General features: G+C 39.6%; 3 protein-coding genes across 6 annotated transcripts; all 3 read left to right on the plus strand.

The window, feature by feature from the left end:
• The first annotated feature begins 425 nt into the window (after positions 1 to 425).
• Positions 426 to 16447, plus strand: slc12a5b (solute carrier family 12 member 5b). Its single transcript, XM_087780843.1, has 26 exons — positions 426 to 507; positions 9013 to 9116; positions 9227 to 9367; positions 9965 to 10111; positions 10213 to 10267; positions 10336 to 10466; positions 10758 to 11005; positions 11082 to 11293; positions 11364 to 11534; positions 11721 to 11819; positions 11940 to 11997; positions 12173 to 12347; positions 12425 to 12543; positions 12604 to 12702; positions 12990 to 13109; positions 13582 to 13686; positions 13747 to 13915; positions 14015 to 14210; positions 14280 to 14449; positions 14541 to 14672; positions 14791 to 14898; positions 14988 to 15107; positions 15406 to 15578; positions 15686 to 15700; positions 15777 to 15910; positions 16227 to 16447. The coding sequence occupies exons 1-26, from the start codon at positions 453 to 455 to the stop codon at positions 16316 to 16318; spliced, it is 3348 nt and encodes a 1115-aa protein (XP_087636969.1). The 5' UTR covers positions 426 to 452; the 3' UTR covers positions 16319 to 16447.
• A 1955-nt stretch (positions 16448 to 18402) lies between these two features.
• Positions 18403 to 19839, plus strand: rh50 (Rh50-like protein). The gene has a single exon (XM_087780844.1). It carries the CDS (start codon positions 18415 to 18417, stop codon positions 19837 to 19839), a length of 1425 nt encoding a protein of 474 aa, XP_087636970.1. The 5' UTR covers positions 18403 to 18414.
• Positions 19840 to 20504: 665 nt separating this feature from the next.
• On the plus strand, positions 20505 to 25923 carry rbm39b (RNA binding motif protein 39b). Of its 4 annotated transcripts, XM_087781580.1 has the most exons (15): positions 20505 to 20716; positions 21568 to 21625; positions 23100 to 23149; positions 23222 to 23407; positions 23485 to 23538; positions 23606 to 23723; positions 23789 to 23941; positions 24070 to 24207; positions 24284 to 24349; positions 24423 to 24627; positions 24835 to 24921; positions 24985 to 25072; positions 25147 to 25252; positions 25317 to 25395; positions 25459 to 25923. In XM_087781580.1, the coding sequence occupies exons 2-15, from the start codon at positions 21575 to 21577 to the stop codon at positions 25557 to 25559; spliced, it is 1482 nt and encodes a 493-aa protein (XP_087637706.1). In that variant the 5' UTR covers positions 20505 to 20716; positions 21568 to 21574; the 3' UTR covers positions 25560 to 25923. The 4 variants fall into 4 exon arrangements, with proteins under 4 accessions (XP_087637706.1, XP_087637704.1, XP_087637703.1 ...); XM_087781578.1 differs by having other exon boundaries at positions 24835 to 25072; XM_087781579.1 differs by lacking the exons at positions 20505 to 20716; positions 21568 to 21625 and adding an exon at positions 21977 to 22974.
• The last annotated feature ends 67 nt before the right edge of the window (positions 25924 to 25990 follow it).

Genomic DNA, 25990 nt, shown 5'->3' on the forward strand with positions numbered 1-25990 from the left:
GAAGTATGAGTGTTGTAAAAAAAAAAGAAGTCTTTTGGAACATTAAAGGAGATTCTAAATCTCGAGAGGCTCTTATGAGATGAGCATCCTCCGGCTCCCAATCCCTCGCCATCCATCCCTCTCTCATCACAGGATGGATGATGGACATGCGTGAGGCAGCGGCAGAGGAGGGGAGGGAGGGATTATACCTTCTGAATACATGATGAACGATAGAGTCCGCGGGGCTTAAACTGAGTCGGGGACAAGTGCATGTGAGAGACAAGGGAGCACCATCGTCCACTCGTCCCAACCATCTCTGCAGCCTCTTACAGGAGCCTCGACGAGAGGTAGAAATATTTATTCCTGTCCACAACAGGAGAGGAGTGAAGAGGAGGGGGGGGTGGGGGTCAGCAGCAGTCTGTCGCCAGCCCACTGAGAGGTGGTCAGTGTGAACCACCTGAGCAGGAGAGAGGATGCTCAACAACATGAGCGGCTCCGAGGAGGGAGAGGGGGGACCCAACAGCCACGGTAAGTGTTTAAGAGTGTGTGTTTGGAAGAAGGGGGTGTGTGTGTGTGTGTGAGGAGGATTTAAGGATGAAGACCGATGCGATAAGTTGCGGAAAGAAGGATGGTCAGCATGGAGCTTAGCAAAAAAACTTCAATCAAGTTTTAGTCAACTGGTCGACAAAGCCTACAACTTTTGACCTTTTTCCAAGTGTGTCCAGGTTATAAAAAAAATGTAAAACTTCTTCCGTCAGACAAAAATGCTGAATGCCGTCCTGCAGCTTACGAGGGGGATACGAGTGCAGTGCTGGGGGTCATGACAACACCAGCCGGGCATTCTAAGAATTGTTTGTGTCTCGGATTGTGGATAACGTTTCAGCCGGAGGCAGCGTCTGCCCTATTGACTGCCGGTGTGTCAATACAGGCACAAGAACATGCTCTTCAGTCATGTCTTAAAGAGATCACGCGACATCATTTCAGGGTCAACCAAACTACTCTACTCCATGAAATCACTTGACATCTCTAAATGGTAAATTTACCCCTATTTGTTATCTATTAATTGGTATTTTTTTTAATTTCTAGACGAAATATACAAACAATTTACAGACAGAATACATGTTAAAAACAGTCGCTACACTGTGGCGTCCTGCGTAGACTCCAGAGAGAACCTCACACCTCATGCCCTGTGATTTATGAATTCTCCAGGGGACGGAACGTGACCACTAAGAAATTTCGATTGATTGAAATCAATAAGTTGGAGTGTGATGAAGAGGGTATCAATCATGACAGCTCCATCCTTGTCGGTTACTACATCCAATGCATCCCTCGTTCTTTTTCATCAGTGATGATCTGTTGCTGTTTTATCAGGAATTCATACAGCATTTTCAATCCTGCAACGTTCCTTATCCCATTCCTCAGTCATTTCCCAGGAATCAGTGTACATTTAAGATTTGAACCTACTTTTCAATCTTCCATCACATTCAATTTAGTATCTCGTCAGATAACTGGGTGTGTTTGTGAGACACTTAAGCTTGTAAGGTGGAGATCTTACAACTACTACATTTCAAGGCCAGTCTGCCTGCAAGAGTGCTCAAAATAAGATAATACATGATAATACATGGAATTCTGGGAAACTGTAACGACAGAAATTAATTGATTCTTTATACCAAGAAGAAAGAAGAGGAAGAAGAAAAATAATCATTTACATATCTTGTGAATTTGATTGATCAAGTTGGAGGGAGTTGAAAAGAACCATAACATTGAATCATATCCCGAACTACACAATCCATGTGTCCTTCAGTGAGATTGATTTACAGAGGGTGATTTCGTTGATCTCTCTGTCCAGCACATCCGCTGATTACACATAAACAAACCCACAAATCTGCTCAATGAAGTTGTGTACTGGGTACGCCGTTGTTTTTTTTCCCTATATATTTTAAATGAGTGCAGATTTTTTATCAGGACGAGAGCCACCAAAACACATTTAGTTTCATCCGGAGCAGCTGGAGCAGGGGATAAGCCAAGGCCATGTCAATAACAAATCTTTGGAAGTATTGCATGTAAAAGACAGCGACTAATGCAGGGTCAGAGGTCAGGGTGTTATACGACAATCATGGCTGACAGTTATACATGCGCAATTATATCACGTGATCTCCTGGTGTTGGACTAAAAATGTCTTGGACCCTTAAACAAATCTTTATTAAGACGACCACACAACAGTACAAGTGCAGGCGGCTCTATATGCCAGATCTTAACATCACAATGATCTTTAAGCTCAGGTGTCATTATTTGTAGCATTTTTTGGTAAAAAAAATTAAATATATATAGGTAATGGGAAGTTAAGAACGTATAATTACCAGTTTACACTGTACTACTAATGAATTTTTAATTGATAATGAGTTTTTAACTTTCATTTATTTGACTTAACTAAGATCGCTCTGTTGTCAAATTGTGGCGTCAATTAGCTGCATGTTGGTTGTTAATGACCACGAGTGACCATATCTGCTCAATAATTCATTTATCAACCATTTATTTATGTTTATCTTTATTTAGAGATTAATATAAAACTCACAAACACATTTAAAAAATAATTGTGGGTGTTACAAACACATTTTTATTTGTTATATTGTTATTTTTTAAATTGTCTTTTGCAGTTAAGCCCCGGCTCAAGACGTGTTCGTGTCATTGCGCTGCTACTATTCAAACCAGTGTATAGTGTTTAAAAAGTAAGAGCCATTCACCATTTACCTGGAGGATGACGTTGATAAAAGTGAAATCCATTACAGTACAGAGACATGTTTAACCAAATAATTAATAATGTACTTTTGTAACATCTGAGGAGGTTTCAAAGCCAAGAAATAAAGCTAAATTATCAGAAAAACGATGACTTGTTTGAATGAAACGTAATCTACCAATGAGCTCGGCAAGCCCACTCATGTTGACTAATCTTCTGGCCAGATGTTCATTGACCGTCCACCAACGTTTAGGTCGAAAATCAATTTGTTTGATGGGCCATACGCGAACGCAGATGTAATTTAATTGTGACACGAGTCACCGCACACAATAACAACGCAAACATCATTAGGTTTGATTTGGATTGGATGTGGTTTTCAATTTATTTCATCAGCATCGTTGATGTATATTCATGAAGATTAATAACATACAGTTTTGTGGGATTTATGGAATTTAATTAACTCTGCTATGATGGCTTTGATGTGGAAAAGTCTTTTTCATTTCATTCTACTAGTGCTTCAAATCAACATTGTCCCGAAGCTTTAATGACCTACATTCACTCTGCAAGTTTCGTATCAAGCACCCACTTAATTCTTCTTAAACTATTTGATATTATCTCTTTTAACTAGATATTTAGCAAATAAAATAAACTATTAATTGATTATACTGATCTCACTATTAGGAAAACCATAACCACAAATCCTCCTTCTTTATGTTAAGTAGATTTATTAGAGATGTGTCAAAAGCAACAGTTCTGCAACAATGTTCCAGGTCAGTGTGGTCATGGGATGAGAGCGGCAATCTTTACTCAAAAATAAATAAAACTCTGCCGCGTTAGTCCGTAAGCCTCTGGATGTCGGCCCACTTCGATCTTTGAACCCGGGTGCGTCAGCCTTTAATCTAAACACACTGAGGAGGTCAGGGTGTCAGAGTCGGATGAAAAATGTTCCGACATATTGTTTCCATTTATACTGATCGATCGGGTCGGCTTAGTAAGATCTCACTACATGTCAGTGCCCTGGAAGTGATTATTGAATCGTTCTGACGGCCTTGTGTTGGAAGGCAGCTGACCACTTGCATTATGTAAGATTAAGATTAATATGCATTTCCCGCCCAATCACACCAAACGATGGTTTGACGTCAAAAGCATTAAAGTTGCTGAGCGGGGAGGCCCAGGCCAAAGAACCAAAGAATTGGGTGTGCATTTGTGTTGAGGACATGAATAGATATCAAAGCTAGCTAGGAGAAAACAGGGTGGGACGGATTACAGGACTTTAAGAGCACTCAACTGATTGCATGGGTTTATTCCGAAAAATCCACTTAAAACAAGCTTTAGATGAATAATACCGATTTAAAAAATTAATAAAGATAGAGGAAAACCAATAAATAAATTACCAATATTAAAAATAACCAATAATGCGCCAACAGTTTCAATGCAACTATGTAAAATCCCACATTCCTCAAATCCCTATGTGTCTCCATCTTTACAGGAACCACAAGTGCCAAGCAATTTTGTTTGTTGTCAAAACATGGAACAGTGAGAGTTTTTCTAATCTTTTTTCCACCCAAGTCTCTCATCAAGACCATGACAAAGTGTGTGTGGTCTGGTTTAAAATCTCTGACACTAAACTAGACCGTCTGAGACTCCTTTAGCCTTTAACTCTGGCTCTGCGGTGACTAAGGGAAATCATTCAAGAGGTCTGGTTTGGCAACTTATTCTCTCCTGGGAAGCTTTTATGAGTGAACTACATTTGCATTATTTCCAAATCTTAAATCATGTTTACTCAAAGCCCCACTTCCTCCACTCTGGTCCAGATTACAGTCGTCTGCTTAAATGCTGGCTGAAAACGACTTGTTTGTGCATTTACTGCCCTCCTGTGGTAAATTATTTCAAAGACTATCGAGGGTGACTTGTTTGTGAGCTGCTGAAAACAGGAAATCAATAAATTTTCAAAGTTGTGTTTTTAAAAAGAATCATCTGTGTTATTGCTGTGGAAAAACATTTTTTACTGCATTTTTCGAGCACACTTCTGGTCACATTCTTGACAAAGACGCCTCTAGATCAACTGGCGCAGCGTCAGCATTTGTTTAGTTGTACCACAAGACATCACAGCTGGGCACCACTTTCTCTTGTGACAGATGTTGATCCAACCAGTCCCGTTTCTCTCTCACAAGTCCGTCCAACTCCATCATGCAAGCCAACGCAGAAGTATCTAACGACGAGTGTCTTATTGGTCCCATCAGTGCAGGGAGACGATCACTTGAATTAACGTTCAAATCTATTGGTCACCTTCAGGACCTTAAAACAAACTTCAACTATGAAACTAATTCTTCACACCCGCAACCCCTAGCAAATGTCATTAACGCTAGAAAACATGAGAACTAGTCAGGAACTACTGAGATGTTATTCTTGGCAATCGTTTGCTAGTGTTGGAATCGTTGAGCCTGTGAGTTTTGGAGCCGAAAGAGCTTAACAGTTTTGTTAACTGCAGTCATCCCTCAAAAGACTGTTAATGTGTTTTCCTTCATAACAAATTGAGCATGAATACGACTGAAAGTGCACGTAGTCGTGATGAAGAGAGCTGAATACAAATTTTACATTAGCTAAACTATTGTGTTCACCTGACTATAGAATGTGTTAATTCATTCATTCATCAATTATATGTGTTTGCGTTTACATTAAATGAAGACTCTTTTATAGTTTCTTGGAGACAGGCTTGTACGCCCCTTTTCTGAGAGTGCTCTCGGTACACGACGACACATGACAAGAGTTGAGTCTGGTGCGAGGTGTTGGGACTGCAAGAGCGGCGTGGTTGCGATGTGGTATGAGGTTTACCAGAGCACTTAAGTAAACATGAGCAGACCCATTAAACCTTACAGGCTAGCATCAGTAACTTGAACTTGATGGAGCTACGGGTAGCCAGTGTAGCTCAATGAACAGAAGGATGACAAGTGACCCTTTTGGCCAAACAGACGCAGACCTACTGCTGTGTTCTGGATGATCTACAGTCGTTTCGCAGCACTTTTAGGAGACCTTTTGCCGTAGTCGGAAGAGAGATACCCGTACGAGGAGCTGAGTGGTATGTTGGCTTCGATACTGCCTGATCCTAATTACTTACTTACTTCCAAGTTCCTTACTTCCTTATTCAATTCAATTTTCAATTCAATTTTATTTAAAGTGTTCTTATCATAACAAAGTTATCTCAAGACACTATACAGTTGATTAAGGAAAAATAGATCCCAGCAATTCAATTAAGCAATAAGTTTAATAATATGACTGACATGACCAGGTGACAGTGGCATAAATGTCTGTTGATCATTAATGATGGCACCCAAGTGTATTGCTACCTTGGTAGGAGCGAGAGATAAGGATTTATTTATGAAGGAGATGTTGTGTTGAATACTTGATTTCGACTGGAAGGACCAACGGTTGCGTTCGATTGGCTCCTGCCCTCCTCCTATATTTAAATTCCCTAAATATATATTTTCTTTAAATACTGATATCTGTTTTACCCCATGAAAGGTGTGACTCTAAATGCTATCTCACTCTCAGGTCAATAGATGAATGAAATTAGCTTTAAACTGACCCTGGGGAGTTCGGTATTCAGCAAAGGTGAACGTAGAGGATTTCTGAACGTCTCTCCCATGCAGATGCGGCTCCTTCCTCTGATTCTATGGCCATCAACAGCTGCTGGATAATCCCCCTGAGCCTGTGTCCCATTAAGCTTTTAAAAGCCGGTATAAACTGCCCATTTTGTAATAGTTGTGTCACATCAAGGGTACATATCTGCTCCGCCCCTTTCTGCATAAATTTAACAGGTTCTGTGGCTCTTTCCCTTCAAACATTTTCATCTGTTTCGAGCTCCGGGCTTATGTTATCTCTGTGCCATCGTTCAGTGTCGTCTGTCATCCAATGTAGAGAACTAGCTTACACTCAAGAGCAGACAAATCATTTATCTTTAAATCAATTTGCCTTGAGCTAATCTGCAGTTGTGGTTATTATCTTAATGGATAATTAAGAGTTGATAAAAGAAAACACAGTAGTGGACGAATTCCACAGGGATAGAATCCATAGAAGAATCGATCCGCTAATAGTTTCCTAACATGTGATTTACTCGCCATTAAAGGAAACTATATTTAAATGTTTCATGTTTTGTGGATTTTTGCCTTTCTTTACTGTCTAATTTTAGTAGTTATAGTAGTCAATCTTCCTCTTAATTATATAATCAAAGCTATATTAATGATAATATTTTATGCGATTATCATATCAATGTTACTTCTACCATCTGAGATTGTAGAAAGATGGAGTCCCTTGCTCGGCCAGCACTCAACCTCATCATTTCCCGGGCTACAAATGGCCCACAGGCCCAAAACTTTAATGCACCAGACATGTATCATTTAAACATTTTTACCACACAAACTTGCCACATTGAGCAGAAGCAAACAGAACTGACTGAACTAACACATGACAGATGTGATATAAAAACCTCAGGCTACTGTTCATGAACATCAAAAGAAAAGGGTTATTGATTTGTAAAATATTGTTAGTACGGGTCATTTTTAATGGGATTTTACAACAGCAGATGTATATTTTACTCAAAATAGCACATTTTTCATCTCAAATTTTATGGTTATTCTTCACGATGATCATTATTTTTCCATTTCATCTTTTGGCCATGTTGATCGAGAGGGCAAAAAACACATTTTTGGCAGCGATCAAGCCGCGCTGTTAAGTTTGAATAAATGGTCCGTATTATAGGGCAATAGTTGAACAGGAACAACAAAGAGTTTATTTTAAAAGCCAGCCTTGTGAATATATATACATGAACAATATGCTCTAACTGACAACATTTATGTAGTGTAGGGAAAACATAAACATTCGATTGATAACTTTGGTGTATTTGTGTTTTGTGTCTCTAACCTCCTAAAGAAACCCTGAAACCTCCGCAGCAAGATACAAAGTCACATTTAAATAACCAAATGTATCTCTATGCCTCAATAAAAAAATCTCTTTTTTTTAATGTACTATATATTTACTATCAGAAATAACCATTACTTACTTACTTACTATAATATTAGTAAAGTAAGTAAAGTTAAGTAAATTAATCATAGTATACATATATAGTAAATTAATGTACTATATATCAGTACTATATATCGGCTCCCAAGCATGATACAACCAGACAAAAATGTTGTTTTCTCTGCTATTATGGCCCAAATGTCAAGCCTCCATTGACATTTAACTGCTGTCGATTTATTATACTGCCCGTCTCAACTTCGTGCCTCAGCAATCACCCGCAGATCAGATCATAACTTCACCAGACAAAAACAATATATTTGAAATCCAGTATCTTCATCAGTTTTGAGCTTTCTCAAGGGTCCTGTGCCAGCACCAGATGAGGCTGCACACATGATTCAAAGATGAACATAAAGACAAAAACGCAAACTCCCTGCAGCCAAAAAGACTCCTGTAGCTCCAACACACAACTGCTTTAAAAGGCTTTTTCAAAAGGACCTCTATGTGAACCCGTTTGTTTTTATGATCGTGATTGTTGCATGTTTATTTAAAGATCCTTTATCAAGACACTTTTTCTCAGCATAAAAGGAATAATTCAGCTATAGTAATATAGTATAGTATATGATACATCTAGACATTGTTAATCTAACTCTGGATTTCCTACCTTGGAGAGATATTTTTTATTATTTAGACACCCTGGTTTCATCTCTGTACATTACATGGCATATTGTATCATAATTAAACTCATAATGCTTATGAGATAATATATAAACTGATCGAATGAAGAATCCATATTTGAACTTTTTTATGGATCATCTAACCATTCTTTGGAATAATGACCAAATCTGTCAACTTCAAAAACATTTCAGTTTCATAAAAATGTTTTTTCATTTCATTTTAGTCTCAAACGCAGCACGAGAGAAAACTGATGAACATGTGTGACATTTCAAACATCTGAGGCCTCCAGCTAGATGTTTTTTATGAAGCTGCACTTGGTCTGGAGAAAATTCTATTTGTACTGAGAGCACGACTCAATCTGTTGTCTGGGTAGTTATTATTTTAAAATGTCCCAGCCTTCGGGGGTAATGAGATAATCCTACAGGTGTGAGTTTCAGTACCAATTTGTTAAGATGTAAAACATAGCTTTACGACAAATTATTACTACCGGTACTCAAAATCAAGAAACACAAAATTTGCTCAAAAGGGAACACTCATAAAACCCAGTTTAAGGTTCACACTTCTTTCACATCAATTTAAATCAACATGTGCTTGTGCTCTAGAGGATGGAACCCCGAAGGAGAGCAGCCCGTTCATTAACACCAGTGTCTCCACTGATGCAGAGAAGACACAGCAGTACGATGGCAAAAACATGGCACTTTTTGAGGTAAGAAGAAGCGTCATCCCCGGCAGTATGTCCAAATCGTCAGATACTTGAACAATGATATATTGTAACTATAAACATGTTAACAGCAGTGTTCTTCTATGTGAATGCAGGAGGAGATGGACACCAGTCCGATGGTCTCTTCTTTGCTCAGCACTTTGGCAAACTACTCAAATCTGCCAACAGGCAGTAAAGAGCATGAAGAAGAAGAGAATAATGAAGAAGGTGCACGACCATCCAAAAAAACAGTCAAGGTAAACACCATTAATGTTGAACAGAGCATCATGTGAGTTTATCATAACGCAAAAGAATAAATAAAATACGTTGGACACAAGGCTTGGTGTTTAAATGGTGTTTTTTCAACGATGCATATTCCCCTTTGTAAACGAAGTGGCTCGTGGAGCTACGTTTGTGCACAAATTGAGCAGCACTTTGCTTCTTTGCTTCTTCACTTTTTCTCAGTTTGAAAAGAAAGACTACTCAGCTGCACTCTTAGATTTGTCATCATTGAGGTCAACAATATGTGTCCAAGATCTGGTTATAACTTAGTAATGTTGAAGATTTGAAGATAAAGCTTGACGATGAAATGTGTTACCATGACAGCAGTTTAAAATATGTGTCTTAAAAAGGCTGCATCGACAGCATTAGTTGTTTCCAGTGATAGAATGTCGGATCTAAATCAACACATTGTTAGTCATACTTCTTTCCATCAAACAATAAAGGTCAAACATGAATGTATACGAGTTACTAAAGGCATTATCTTGGGCTTCATTCATGTCTTAGGAAAGTGGTCCATTTGTCTGATGCAGGAACAAAGTAATTAATTTGATAACACTTGATTTTAATTCTAGGCTCCACAGCTGGGAACCCTGATGGGTGTCTACCTGCCGTGTATCCAAAATATATTTGGGGTGATCCTTTTCTTGCGGATGACCTGGATGGTTGGGGTTGGAGGCGTTTTTGGATCTTTTATCATCGTCTTCATGTGCTGCTCCACTGTGAGTTAATGAATTTTCATTGACACCTACTCTCCTAATATTTCGGGTGTTCTATATCTAATCAGTAACATGAATCACATAATTTCTACACCTTTTTTCAGACCATGCTCACTGCAATATCAATGAGTGCGATCGCAACGAACGGAGTTGTACCAGGTGGGTTTCCCTTTTCATTAGTTATCATCTTGTTTAATATCAAACTCACCTCTCAAGTCTTCTCTCAGCTGGAGGGTCGTATTATATGATCTCCCGCTCGCTGGGGCCCGAGTTTGGAGGAGCTGTCGGAATCTGCTTCTACTTGGGAACCACTTTTGCCGGCGCCATGTACATCCTGGGCTGCATCGAAATTCTGCTGGTAAGTTAGAATGATATACAAAAGTGCTTTACTGTCAAATTAACATCTGCAGAGAGACATATAGAGAAATGAATATTAAAATCATTACAGTTTACTACCAAATAATTAAGAGAGATTATCCTTCTTGGAATTGATGTAACTCCAATATTTGCCATTTCTATTATATTTTTTAAATCTAAACAGACCTTAAAATGATTAATAAAATGTGCTAAATGCTGAAATACTCCATTACTCAGTGCTGACAAAAAATAATATTTGCTGTCAACACAAATGATATGTTTTTCCTGTCAGATATACATCGTACCTCAAGCAGCCATCTTTAAGATCGAGGGTCTGGAGGGCCCAGAGGCTGAGGCGGCGCTTCTCAACAACATGCGAGTTTACGGGACCCTCGTCCTTAGCTTAATGGCCTTGGTGGTGTTTGTGGGAGTGAAATATGTCAACAAGCTTGCTCTGGTTTTCCTGGCATGCGTGATCCTCTCCATTGTGTCCGTCTATGCCGGGGTCATCAAGACTGCTATTGAACCTCCCGTCTTCCCGTAGGTTCCCGTAATGACAGGAAGCATTTGTAATCATCTCTAACTAACAAAACTAAACTAAATTTGACTTTTGCAGAGTGTGTTTGCTGGGGAATCGGACCCTCCTCTCCAAAAGCTATGATGTTTGCGCAAAGGTCATTGAAATAGACAACGAAACGGTCACCACCAAACTCTGGAGGTCCTTCTGTGACTCTGACAACCTGAACGCAACGTGTGACGACTACTTTACCAGCAACAACGTGACAGAGCTGCAGGGTATCCCTGGGGTCACGAGTGGCATCCTTGCAGGTAAAATCCATTACCATGGTATTATTTATAAACGCGAACCTTCTGAGATTTGTGATTCATCTTTATACAGAGAACCTTTTTGGTAACTACCTGGAGAAAGGGATGATGTTGGAGAAGCGGGGAGTCGCTTCGGATGCAGATCCGGAGAGTCCTGTCACCGTTGGCTCCAACCGCTACGTCCTAGCCGACATCACCAGCTTCTTCACACTGCTGGTGGGGATTTACTTCCCCTCTGTCACAGGTACCTACAAAAAACATGAATTAAACATTACAGTCAGACCTTGGTGCAGGTTGCTACAACGAACAAACAATGAGGGATCTCTGAGGAATTAATTTAAGTCCCTTTTTTATATGCGGTTGTTTTAAGAGAAAAGTCACAGTACAAGTCAAGTTTTCTTATTAAATGTATCATAAACGTCCCTTTCAGGTATCATGGCCGGATCTAACCGCTCAGGTGATCTCCGTGACGCTCAGAAGTCGATTCCTATCGGCACCATCGCAGCCATCACCACCACTTCTACTGTGTGTATCCTTCACAATGACTTGAATTCTTATTTAATATTATTGGAAAGCGTATGGCACATCATTATCCATGAGCAGTTTCTTCATCCGACTTAGGTCCATTCCTTGACTGTAATCTGATCAGACATTTCGTGTGTTATTCTGTTTGGTGCCTGTATTGAAGGAGTAGTGTTGAGAGACAAGTAAGTACAGGTTTGTGTGTCACTTAAACTTAATAAAAAAAATAATTTTAATCAGGATTTAGATATAAAATGATTTCCTTATTGTCTAGCTAAACAACCTGTGATTGAGTTCCTTAATGTATTGTTCAGTGTCACGGTAATAAAAATATTTTTTTCTGATTCTAATCCGTGTTAGGTTTGGTGAAGGGGTTAATGGTAACCTTGTGATTGGGACCCTGGCGTGGCCGTCCCCATGGGTCATAGTCATCGGCTCCTTCTTCTCCACATGCGGTGCTGGACTCCAGAGTCTGACCGGAGCTCCTCGTCTCATGCAGGCCATCGCCAGAGACGGCATCATCCCATTTCTGCGTGTGTGTAATGACACGAGCACTTAAGACTTTAAACACATGTAGAATGACTCTCTGAGATCTACTTTTTTCGTTTGTAGGTCTTTGGACATGGTAAAGCTAATGGAGAGCCCACCTGGGCTCTTCTACTCACAGCAAGCATCTGTGAAATTGGTATCATCATTGCCTCTCTTGATGCAGTCGCCCCCATCCTCTCCATGTAAGTCCAATGAAAGTAAAAACTATCCTTCCCCTCTTACTTTTTTCTCTATCTCTGCAGGTTCTTCTTGATGTGCTACATGTTTGTCAATCTTGCATGTGCACTACAGACTTTGTTACGAACCCCAAACTGGAGGCCACGATTTAAGTTTTATCATTGGTGAGTATCTCTCCAAGTTAATGCTTTAAGTTAATGCTTTATCTTTGAGCCAACACTTGTGTCAGCATTCTTTAGGTACCGGACAAAGTTCTCATATCTGTAGCCAGAAGAAACTTAGGTTTATCTTCAGTGTTCAACACGGTGTAAGGATATGAGTTTAGAGTTCTGACTACAACCATGTTTTCATCTGTTGTTTTCTCTGAAGTCTTTTTGCAGACAAATAAGTCGAACTATGAGAAAAAAATTCCTTTTAAAACCAAAACACGTGATGTTGTCGTCCCCCGCAGGGCTCTGTCCTTCCTCGGTATGAGTCTGTGTCTGTCTCTGATGTTTATCTGCTCCTGGTATTACGCCATAGTTGCCATGGGCATCGCCACCTGCATCTACAAATACATCGAGTTCTGTGGGTAAGGGAAGATCAAAGAACCCATTTAATGTGTTACAAAGAAATAAAGAAATACAACTCAAGAAATTGAACTAAATAGCTGTCCGAGAGTGTGTGGGCACCACAATGAACTGGTTTGCTGCTTTGTAAAAGAACCAGAATACATCCTTTTTAAACAAGATTTTTGATATCCCTCTTTGGTCATCTTCTTAATCTTCACCTTCTCTGAAAACTTGTTTTTATTTTTCCTTTAATTTAATATATTATTATTTTAACCTCTATACATTTTTTATTATGTGATATAAAGGAAACTATACATAAAATGCATTAAAAAAAAAGAAAATAATTATAATAAAAATACATAGTAATATTATTTCTATTATAACTACTTTAACTATTATATTATGTTAACTGTGAGAGACCGAGATCAGACAGACTGTGGGCCTTTCCAAGCATCTTTCAAATTCTCACCCTGTTAAATGTCTGCATGACAGAGCTGAGAAGGAATGGGGTGATGGGATTCGTGGGATCTCCCTCAGCGCTGCACGCTTTGCCCTGATGAGGCTGGAAGAAGGCCCACCACACACCAAGAACTGGAGGTCTGTTTTCTGCCAGAGTATCTGCTCAGGACACGTTTGACCAATATTATTCACGCTCAGGCCTCAGCTGCTGGTCTTGGTGAGTACGGACGCGGAGCAGAACGTGGAACAGCCTCGTCTTCTGTCTCTGACCAACCAGCTGAAAGCAGGGAAGGGTCTGACTATTGTTGGCACTACGGTTCAAGGAAAGTTCCTGGACAACTACAGTGAAGCACAGAGAGCAGACCAGGTGTGGTTTCTTCTCTGTCAAGAATCAATAACCTCCTTAAATGATTCATTTTTGTCGTGTGACAATAATACATTTATTTCCATCTTTGTGGGGTATCAGTCTCTTCGTAAGCTGATGGAGACGGAGAAGGTGAAAGGCTTCTCTCAAGTCGTCATCTCCTCCAATCTGAGAGATGGGATTTCCCACCTCATTCAAGTGGGAGGACTGGGGGGTCTGAAACACAACACGGTCATGGTCAGCTGGCCTCGCAACTGGAAGCAACCCGAGTACCACCACGAGCTGCGCAACTTTATCGGTATGTGTATTTCAGACGAGAGAAACGAGAGATTGTCATTATCCATGACAACGAATCTCTCTCTTGCAGAGCTGGTCAGAGAGACCACAGTGGCCAGTTTTGCGTTGCTGGTTCCTAAAAACATCTCCAGCTATCCGTCCAATGGAGAGCGCTTCACTGAGGGCCACATTGATGTTTGGTGGGTTGTCCATGACGGAGGAATGTTGATGCTCCTGCCCTTTCTGCTGCGTCAGCATAAAGTGAGACAACTCAAATGATACAGAGAAGAAAGATTTAAACCCTATCATTATTAAATATTATTCCGTACACTCTTTATCTGTCATCCTGAAGGTGTGGAGAAAGTGCAAGATGCGCATTTTCACTGTGGCTCAAATGGACGACAACAGTATCCAGATGAAGAAAGACCTTCTCACGTTCCTCTATCACCTGAGAATCGACGCCCAGGTGGAAGTGGTGGAAATGGTGAGATGATAAGAATATAAAACGAGGATAAGGAGTGTGAACAATGAGAACAACTGTGGATTTACAGTTAAGTTACATTGTTTACCGCAAAGGTTACAATTATCTCTTGTACTCACAGCATGACAGCGACATCTCAGCGTACACCTATGAGAAGACTCTGGTAATGGAACAGCGCTCTCAAATCCTCAAGCAGATGCACCTGACCAAGAATGAAATGGAGAGAGAAGTAAAGCGTTTTCTTAGTTGTCGAACTAAATATATAAATTTGAACTTTGTTATTGATTTATTTATCTTGATTTATTTGAAAATCACCAGATCCAGAGTATTACAGATGTTTCACGTGGGTCTATTCGGCGCAAAAACCCTCCATCCTCCATGAAAGGCCGGCAAAGCATAGACGAAGGATCTAGTCTGGCAGAGACCCCAGAGGAGGAGGTACTGAAGTCAGGAATTCAAACTCTTAAAATATATATATATACAATTACAGGATTACTGTGGATGATGATGGATAGAAAACTGGACTTTCTTATCCTATTATTATCTAACATCAACCACCTTTATCTCCAAAACCAAAACCCAAATTTCACCCTAACAGTCTCTGTTCTTACAAGGTTGTTTGCTCAGTGGTTCCCTGGCAAACACCTTCTCAACACCCCCTCAACTCTGACTGACAACCGTCTCTCTTCTTTCTCTTACCCTGTGACACTGTCATGTCAAAATGTCCCTGTCTCAGTCTGTGGATGTCTCCGACCCCAAACAGGCTCAGCTGATCCAAAACAAGAACTCATCCACACCCACCAGCCCAACGAGCCCTACTTCCCCTACATCACCAGCAGAGGGCGCTGGTAAGTGGCAAGACAAGGGGAAGAACTTAGAACCTGGCAAAGACCTCTTTAACATGAAACCGTGAGTAAGATTTCTCAGACAAAAATGTCTTAATAATATGAACTTTTATCATTAACGTGTAGAATTTGCTTCATGATTTATTGTCTCCTTCTCACATGCTGTACTAGGGAATGGGAGAACTTGTATGTATGAGCATGTTTAATAAGGACAGAACTTGACCTGACTGACAAAAGTGACTTACAATATGTCTTTCACCAGGAATCAGGTAGATGTGAGACGCATGAACACAGCTCTACGACTTAATGAGGCCATCGTCAAGAAGTCAAAGGAGGCCAAACTCGTCTTGCTGAACATGCCTGGACCTCCTCGGAACCGAGCGGGTGAAGAGAACTGTATCCTCTATATGTGACTGAGTTCTAGCATGTTTGTAGTTACACAGACTTAATACATCCGTTGGTTTAAATCGCTCGTTATTAACGTCCTCTGTTGAATTTTTGATTTAATACACTGCATTCAGCTACTCCTTCCACTGCTATACTGTTTTCTTACAAGTTATTTACCTTCAAAAATGCATCACTCATGTATGTGTTTTAGGGGGGAGATGTTTACCTTAAGGTACATCCTGCTAATGACCAGTGCTTTGCAAACAATGACTGATTAGATTAATGTTTGACCTGGAGCAAAATTCCTTGACTTTTTTGTTTTAAGACATGGAGTTCCTGGAAGTGCTAACTGAAGGTCTCAACAGAGTCCTTCTCGTCCGAGGAGGCGGACGTGAGGTTATCACCATCTACTCCTAAATGGACTCTATTTCTGCTGGATTGTTCCCAGAATCCCTCCTTCACCTGACCCGACAACTGGATCGCAAACTTTTCATACCCTCAGTTCACCCTTGTTGTGACCGCCAGAGTAAACAAAGAGTTATTCAACAGTTTTCTCTTATTTTTTTGCCTGCAGATTAATTGAATCCTCTTGTCATGAATACATTACCCATTTGATTATGCTCTTTTTAAATTAAAAAACATTTTATCTATATTTCTTTTAGATATATATATATATATATATATATATATATATATATATGTTATTTAACTATTTATTAATCTGCTTTTGTCTGTTCTGTTCACTAAATGAATTTGGACATGTAGGTGTGAAAGTTGACCCTAATCAATATAAGGCATTTGTATTGTTTAAATACAAATTCTATTTTGATCAACTATTTATTTCGCTGTGGATTTTGTGTTGATGTAACAAAAAGGGCTGATGTGATAAACATGCTGTTTTGATTTTGCACAACACGACCTATTTAATTTCACAAGTATATTTCTGAAAATGAGGAGCTGTATATAAGATGTCTACATGTATTTAAAATGAAAAGAATAACAAATAAAGAAGTTCTCGAAATCCATGAAAATATCCTTCAAAAGACTGAACGCGGATTAAACTATTGTAATTAATGTTTCTATTCATTCCTCGACAATTGACTGTGACACTGGAATGTTTTCTTTTAAAGATGAGGAGTCAATTGGCCGTGCATTGTATTCACAGTGAAACCAACCATTCAAATTATAATATATAACTATAATTTAAAGATAATAAAATATTTCCTGACTCAATGAAACAATGAAAGTATGATTTAGTATAGAATAATGGTCAAGTGAGAATTAGTACAAGAATAATCTTAAGGAAACCAAAGTTGTGTTACATATTTTACACACACATTTTGATGTATGAATGATTTTCAAGTATTTGATTAACACCAACCAGACACTTGCCTCACAATTTCCTAACAACATAATAAAAGTGAAATGCTAAACAAAAGCACTAACAAAAGTGCTGTGAATGATTTTATCACTATTTAGGATCATTATACATTAGAGGGATCAATGAAGTTTTATCTATCTATCTATCTATCTATCTATCATCTATCTATCTATCTATCATCTATCTATCTATCACTGCACACATGTATGAAAGAGGGAATTTTGCAGCGGCAACATTGCACTGACAGCAGTACAAAAGCACCTGTAAAACATGTAAACCTAGAATAGACAATATGAGTCACTTGCGTTCAAATTACAATGTTTGTAATGTTTTCTCTTTGTGTTTGTCTTATGCATTCATGTAGCACTGGTCATTGACTCAAGTGTTTAATATGTCAAAATGGAATAAATTGAAAACATTTGTAATATATAACTGCATTGTCATCCCAAGTCCTAACAGTGCAACATGACAAAGTTTCCTCTGATAAACGCACAGATCGCTGAAGGTGAATAAGGCATGTGGTTGTTCAGGATCAATATTTGTCACCTTGGTTGAACCATTTAAAAAAACGTTTATTATATATATTAAACGATTATTTCACAAAGCAAAGAAGAAATGATAATGTTAGGAGCTAACTTAACAACACACATCAGGGGCAATGAAGCTACTGTATATGTCATTTAATGGATACATCTCGAGTTACGATCAGTAAAGTGTGTCTCCTTTAAGTGTCTTAAAGGTAAGTTCACATCACCACTCTCAGATAAGTTAAAAAAAAAAAAAGCAGAAAAGACCTCCCAATAGTTAACAATCTTGAAGTTGCATCATGCTATTATCAGCTTGTGTGCTTTAAACCTGATAAACACAAGAAACAATCCTCCAGTAACTCATGTGCATGATAACTTAACAATGTTTAGCATGATAGTCTGCAGTAAAGTCAGCAGGAAGTGCTGATGTTACAATGTGACCCACATCTAATTACCCCAGTCAAAGTTCACAGTTGTGGTTCCCTTTTATACGACTTGTTTTTGTCTATGCTAGCACTGGTGATCAATGAGCAATCTTATCTAAACACAGATAATCCAGGCTGCAGAAAGAAATCTACTCTCATTTGCTCTGGCAAGGTCCAAGGATGAAAGCCAGCTCTGCTAGTCTCCGTGTGAAGCTACCTGTTCTTCTGCTTGTTGCTCAGGTGGCTTTTGTCGGTCTTTACGCCGCATTTGTCACCTATGACCGCGACTCTGATGCCAAATTCCAGAACAATGAGAGTAATCTCATGGACAATGCTGTTTACAAGGATTACCCCTTTTTTACGGATATACAGGTGATGATATTCCTCGGCTTTGGATGTCTGCTGGGCTTTTTCCGCTTCTATGGTTTTGGTGGGATTATTTTTAATTTCCTTGTGGCAACGTTTTCTATACAGTGGGCCATTTTGGTGCAGGGCTTCTTCCACCTTAGCCATGATGGTAAAATCCACCTTGGGGTGATGAACCTTATTAATGCAGAGTTTGCGTGTGCAGTGGTGCTCATATCTTTTGGCGCCGTTCTTGGGAAGACCAGTCCTTTGCAACTGCTGGTCATGGCTCTGCTGGAAGTACCAATATTTGCAGTCACTGAATGGGCCGTGCTAAAATATCTGAGAATAAACGACGCAGGGGGCTCAATATTAATCCACCTTTTTGCATGTTATTTTGGCTTGGGTGTGACTTTTGTGCTATACAGGCCGGCGCTCAAGGGAGGCCATACAAAAGAAACCACGAGCTACCACTCCGACATGCTCTCTGTGATGGGGACCCTGTTCCTGTGGGTCTTCTGGCCTTCGTTCAACTCGGCATTAACTCTGAAAGGGGACGATCAGCACCGGGCCATCCTCCACACTTTCATAGGCCTCTGCGCCTCGACACTCACTGCCTTCGCTCTTTCAACGATGTTGAATAAAAACGGAAAGCTGAGCATGGCTGACGTACAGAACGTCACATTAGCCGGAGGCGTCACAGTTGGCGCATCCGTGGATATGATGATATCGCCTGCAGCAGCATACGCACTGGGAATGATGGGTGGCACTGCCTGCATGATGGGATACAAGTACTTGAGTCCATATTTGGCAAGGCGCTTTAGGATCCAGGACCAGTGTGGAATACATAACCTGCATGGCCTGACTGGACTTATATCTTGTGCTGCAGGAATCTGGGCCATACTAACTGCTAGTGAAGATGTTTATGGTCCCAGTTTGTACGAGATCTTTACCCACAGAGCGCCTATGGAAGGGGACCCAAAGCTGTTGGAACTCCAGTTGCTGATCCCTGGTTTGAAGCCGGGTTTAGGACGGACTGCGCAGGAGCAAGCTTTATTTCAGGTCGCTGCAGTCTTCTCAACAATTGGGGTCTCTGCACTTGGAGGGCTGCTAACGGGCCTCGTCTTAAAACTATCTATACTTGCACCACCACCTGATGATATGTGCTTTGATGATAATTTGTTTTTCAATCTTCCTCCTGACTGTGATTCCCCAGTAAAACACCAGCACGCCATCTCCTGTGAGGACTCTGTTGTCTGATAATTGGTGTTTATAGCGCTTTATTGACTGAGGAAGGGAACCTATTAAAAAAAGATATATCATTGTGACTTGTTTTTACTTATTTTTATTTATAGACAAGACATGATCATGTTGTTGGTGCTTATTGCTTTGTTACACTTTTTTGTTGGTCTTACGATCATTATTGGCATTTTAATTTTAAATTTATGATAAAAAAAATATGCTCAATAAATCAATATATATTTGCTGTAAATCTTTTTTTTTTTATTATGTTTGATAATAAAATGATCCCTACTTTTGAAAACTGATTTAATTAATCGTACATTCAATTGGTGGAGGGGGGTGTATAAAGACAGAAAAAATATTTTGGTTATTAAAGGTCTAATAAAGAATAAGTGTTGAAATAAATCGTTGGTGCCCTTTCCTAAAAAAAAAAGAAAATCATCTCAGAATTTACTATTTTGTTTCATTTGATAATAAAACATGTTTTTTGTTACACAATAGTACTAATTCCACATGTTATATATAATAAGCACAAGCTTTCAGTGCGATACATGCAGTTTAGGTTCATCAACTTGATTATTTGTCCATATATACAACCAAAAAGCAATTATTTATCGTGCTGTTACAACGAGCCGCCTATAGGTGGGAGTCGTGTTCACGGCCGGGAACTACGCACCTGAAAGTTGACTAAAGAAGAGCGCGAAGAAGACGGGAGGAGAACGTTCGAGACGAGGCCACGATTGTCGCCTCAAAGAAAACTTACATAACTCTTAAATTTTGTCATTTAATCTTGGCTTTGTGTGATCTTCCAGGAGTATATCGCGGAAATCGCCTCAACGAGCGCGAATTCGCCCACTCATTACGACTTGGCACGCCATTTTGTCTACTTTACACGGTAACCTCTATCTTGATGCTCGTGAGCTAACCCAGCCTTGTTTGCTTCCTCATGCTAACACTGCGGCATTCACTTTATCACTATTGCTGTACACTTTTCAAGCAAATACTTAACATCAACATAATACTGACTGATCTCGTGTGACCAGGAGCGTTATAGTCAACGTTAAAGGCCTCATTGCCAAAATAAACTCACTCGAGGAAATATGTACACAAGGCCCGCGAGGTGCTCCACATTTAGCTAATTAGCATTAGCACAACCACAAACGGGACATTCTCTTCTTTTTGTGGAACAATTTAAGATGTTCCGAGACCATCCGTACGATTCACTATATTGATTTACTTATTTTCCCACGCTTTGTTGACGCATGCGGCCATGTGTTTGTTTTGTGATTATGTGGAACAGGCGTCCATGTCGTGATCTGCGCATTCGCTATACACATGGATTTTTGCCATCACATTTAAAGCACACAAAAACAATCCTCGTGCCTAATTCTGTCCCCTTGACTTGCTATTAACACTTATATTTAACTATTATACCCAAATAATGCAACACTATTAGGCGGTTTGGCGATTACAAAACGTTACGATACTCTGGGTCAATGCGTTACACTTTATAACAACAACACATCATTTAAGAGTTGACTAACAAAGTGAATTTGACCTGTGTTTGGGTCCTTAAGCTATGTTAATATCCAAATAAGCCTTTAATTTGGTGTACATATAGCCTTTAAAGTCTTAGTAATCCAAATGTGATTCACTGTTGTTAAATCAAGAAGTACCTGGATCTTGTTATTGTTGTGACATGTGTTATTATTGTCCTTAATCATTTGAACATTGTTTGTTTTCCAGGATTATCATGGCTGATGATTTTGATGTGGAGGCCATGTTGGAGGCTCCGTTCAGAAAGGTTGGTCACAGTTGTTTTAAAACAACTTGTTTTTAAATGTTTTTCTTTTTTTCTTTTTTACTTGACCTGTGTTTTTTGTTTGCTACTGTGACAAAGTTTGCCTGAATATTGTTTGGTGTGTGAGTGAGAATTTAAAACACTACAGATTATAAATAAATCCACATCTATCTCTCTTTATAGACGTCCCTAATGATATCTCACCTCTACTCCCATGAATTCATCTTTGATTCCACTGTGAACTGTGAAAAAAAGGAAGGTAGTTATTGCGCATATACTGATGTACTGTGGTTCACTTTAGGGCTAAAAGAGACACGGCCTAGAACATCCTTTCCCAATTCAGTTGAAACAAGGTGAATGCCACTGGTTGATAAGCCCATATATTTCTGTCAAGCATTTGAGGCAGTATTTATATTTATTAGAGAAGTTCCGTAAATTTACTTTCGGAATGTGGTCCCCTTGAACGACGAGTGTTCCGATCATGTTAAATTTGTGACCGATGTGTAAATATACATTTTTTTTTCTCGTTGAAAACCAAAAGAGCTACTAATGAGCTCTGGCTGCACAATTCCAAGAATTCTTTATTTGTGTGAATGAACTTCTTTTTTTTAACGATGAAAGTCTATTATTATCTAGGATTAATATTTAGTTACCTACTTTTTCCATTTGAAATTGTGTTTCATTGTGTATTTTTATATGGATGTTTGAAATAACATGGAAATCAAGTATTTTAAATTGTCTGCCTGGTTCCCTCTCACCATAAATGTAAATACTGCCTCTTTGCCCAAGTCAACTGTAATGTGTACCAGCATCTTGATTACTGCATGCTACACAACAACAAGAACACTGAATAATTTCTGAATACATGTAGTTTCATTGCATAAAGTCAGCAAATGTTTCTGAAGCTAATCTCTGAATTAAAAAAAAAAAAAAAAGGTATGACTTTGCTCCTTAAGAAGATGGTAGATATTATTTTTGTTTTTACTTTTTCTATCATTGACTTTTCTTTCGGCCTCAATATTACTAAGAAGTGTGAATCCCTGTTTGCTTCAGGGCAAGATGTGTGACAGAGGTGGCATCGAGCTCTTACAGTCCGAGATCGAAAATGGGTGAAGATCCCTGGAATGACAGCAACCACAAAGGATCACTTTTAGTGGCTGTGGCCATGTGTGGTCACATGATTAGGTCCAAATAGTCACATGGGTACGGCCTGAGATGATGGGAGTGATGGTGGTGACCCTTGCTCTGTTATGTTGGACTTTTTGCTATATTAAATGTTATGCAACTTTGTGAAGTCAGGTTTGGGATGGGTTGATAATTGGGATGTGGAAGATCAGCAGAAGACAGTAAAAGTTAAGTTTAATTATTAATTCTATACATCTGCATTTTTTTCTCTTGTCCCAACCCCTCCCCCTTTACCATGACGACTAAATGTTTCATCTACGTCCTCATGATGTTCTTCTATCAACCTTGCTAGGATGAGAACAAATCCTCTCATGCTAATGGACACAATGACCACGGCAAGAAGTAAGTTCTTAAATCATAGGGGTTTTTTTAGTAATGGGGAAATTGTTTCATTAAGATGTACCTATTTTTCAGAAAAAGGAGGAGTAGAAGCCGTTCTCCCGGCTCTAAGAAGAAAAGGAGCCGTAGCAGGAGTCGGGACAAAAAGAAGAACAAGAAAAGAAGCAGGAGTCGCGAGAAAAGACCAAGCCGCAGCAAGGATCGCCGACGATCCCGAAGCAAAGAGCGAGCTGGTCGCTACAAAGCTCACAAGAGCCCAATGTAAGTCTTCCCAAGCAAATGACACTTTTACATATTGAGTCCTGTTTTGAAATTAATGTTAAAAAATGTACTTTTAGAAAGAAGCGCTCCAAAAGTCGCAGCCCACCAAAAAAGGAAAAGAGTCCTGTCAGGTGAGAGTTTGGCAACTGTGATAATGTCATAATTAGTTTTTTAATTTCCATTTCCTTTTTGATTTAGACAACCCATAGACAACTTGACGCCAGAGGAGAGAGACTCCCGCACCGTTTTTTGCATGCAGCTGGCAGCGAGGATCCGTGCTCGAGACCTTGAGGATTTCTTTTCAGCGGTTGGGAAGGTTAGTGACTTAGGAACTGAAGGGACGCTGGGACAAATGTTTGAAGGCATTATTTACATCTACAGGTCAGAGACGTGAGAATGATCTCGGACAGAAACTCCCGTCGATCGAAGGGGATCGCTTACATTGAATTTGTCGAGTCCGCCTCTGTTCCATTGGCTATAGGACTGACTGGACAGCGACTCCTTGGAGTCCCCATCATCGTGCAGGCTTCTCAGGTACGTCCTAATGATGAGTTGTAATTTATTGAAGCAGATTTATTCATTGTTCAGAAAAATGTATGAGAACAAGCACAGATTTCTAAATTGTTGATAAAACAACATCAATAACGTAAATGTGATTTCAGGCGGAGAAAAACAGAGCGGCAGCTGCAGCCAACAGTCTGCAGAAGGGGAGCATTGGTCCAATGCGGCTCTATGTGGGCTCACTGCATTTTAATATAACAGAAGAAATGCTACGGGGGATTTTTGAACCTTTTGGAAGAGTGAGTGTTTACCAAATATACTTTACCCAAATTTGGATGCTGGTAAAATATTTAAGTAATGTATCATTTCCTGCAGATTGAAGGAATCCAGCTGATGATGGACAGTGAAACAGGACGGTCCAAAGGATACGGTTTCATCTCGGTACATTTTTTTTATTTTTTTTAATGTAAATCCGTGGTAGTGCTGTGACACTTAAAGTAAGTTTGTTTATTAGTTTTCAGACTCGGAATGTGCAAAAAAAGCACTGGAGCAGTTAAATGGTTTTGAGCTGGCAGGACGTCCGATGAAAGTCGGGCACGTGACGGAGCGTTCGGATTCCTCGACGGCCAGTTCCTTCCTGGATAACGATGAGCTTGAAAGGACTGGTATTGACCTCGGAACAACTGGGCGTCTGCAACTCATGGCCCGACTAGCAGAAGGTTTGTTCAAACACGCTTGAGATTTTTGATTTAAGTTTATAGAAACCCGTTTCTATACATTTAATTATTACAAACTGAACACTAATTTTCCCTGTGTTTGCCTAGAATAATATGTAGTATAATTAGATCAGACCATGTATTTAGTATAATTTTCTTAGTTAAAAAAACAACTGTCGCTGACTTCAAACGTTGCCCCTCCCCACCCAGGAACTGGTTTGAAGATCCCTCCTGCAGCTCAACAGGCTCTGCAGATGACTGGGTCCATACCTTTTGGGAGTGTGCCCCCTCCTCCAAGTGAGTCTTCTTTTATTCATGGTGCCTGGGAAGGTGTTGATTCTAATCTCTGCCGCTCAACAGCTCCGGCTCAGCCTCCAGCAATGAATCTCCCCTCACAGCCACTGGCCACTCACTGTCTCCAGCTATCCAACCTGTTCAACCCACAAGCGTAAGGATAAGAATATCAACCTGAGATATCACATACTGCTATTAATATTTAACCATTTTATTTTTTATTTCTAGAGAAAACGATCCCACTTGGGCCAACGAGATCCAGGACGATGTGATTGAAGAGTGTAACAAACATGGAGGAATTGTTCACATTTATGTTGACAAAAATTCTGCTCAAGTAAGTATTAAGGAAAAGCTTTAAAATGACATTTCAGTTTTTGTAACAAATTCTCTCGTTGCAGGGAAATGTGTATGTGAAGTGTCCCTCAATACCAGCTGCCATGGCAACAGTCAACGCTCTACACGGACGCTGGTTTGCAGGTGTGTATTGATGCAGATAACATTACATTTTTATTCAACTAACGTCCTGTTTTTTCCCTTTAGCTAAAATGATTACAGCCGCCTACGTTCCTCTACCGACTTACCACAACCTCTTCCCCGATTCAGTAACAGCAAAGCAGCTTCTAATGCCGATGCGGCGATAGTTGCAGACGCCAGGTTTAATGTCAGTGTACATATGTTTGCATTTTTCAATGTCATTTAAACTGATGTTTTGAAACTAGTAGGCTGTTCTTTTTCGCCATTTCATTTGTTGAGAAATGGTTTTGCTTCAAACATGTTGTGGGTATGTGCAGTAAACTATCCTGAAGACAATGTACAGGTATTTACTTGTCTTTAAATATTGCTGTCTTGAGTCAATGCTGACATGGAAAGCAACAATGTTTCAACAAATGTGTTGGTAGAAAAGCCCGGCACGAAGTTATCAGTTACCAACAATTCTTTGTAACTTTTTACAGATGTAATTTCATTTTTTGTATGAAAGCTCCAAATAAACTTTGACAAATTTCATGTTGACTATTAATGGTTTTTGTTCTGCATCTTAAGCAACAAGCATTGCTAAAGCGTTTTCCCACCT

This window comes from Callionymus lyra, chromosome 19, assembly GCF_982586985.1.
Source record: "Callionymus lyra chromosome 19, fCalLyr1.hap1.1, whole genome shotgun sequence".
Classification (NCBI taxonomy): Eukaryota; Metazoa; Chordata; class Actinopteri; order Syngnathiformes; family Callionymidae; genus Callionymus; species Callionymus lyra.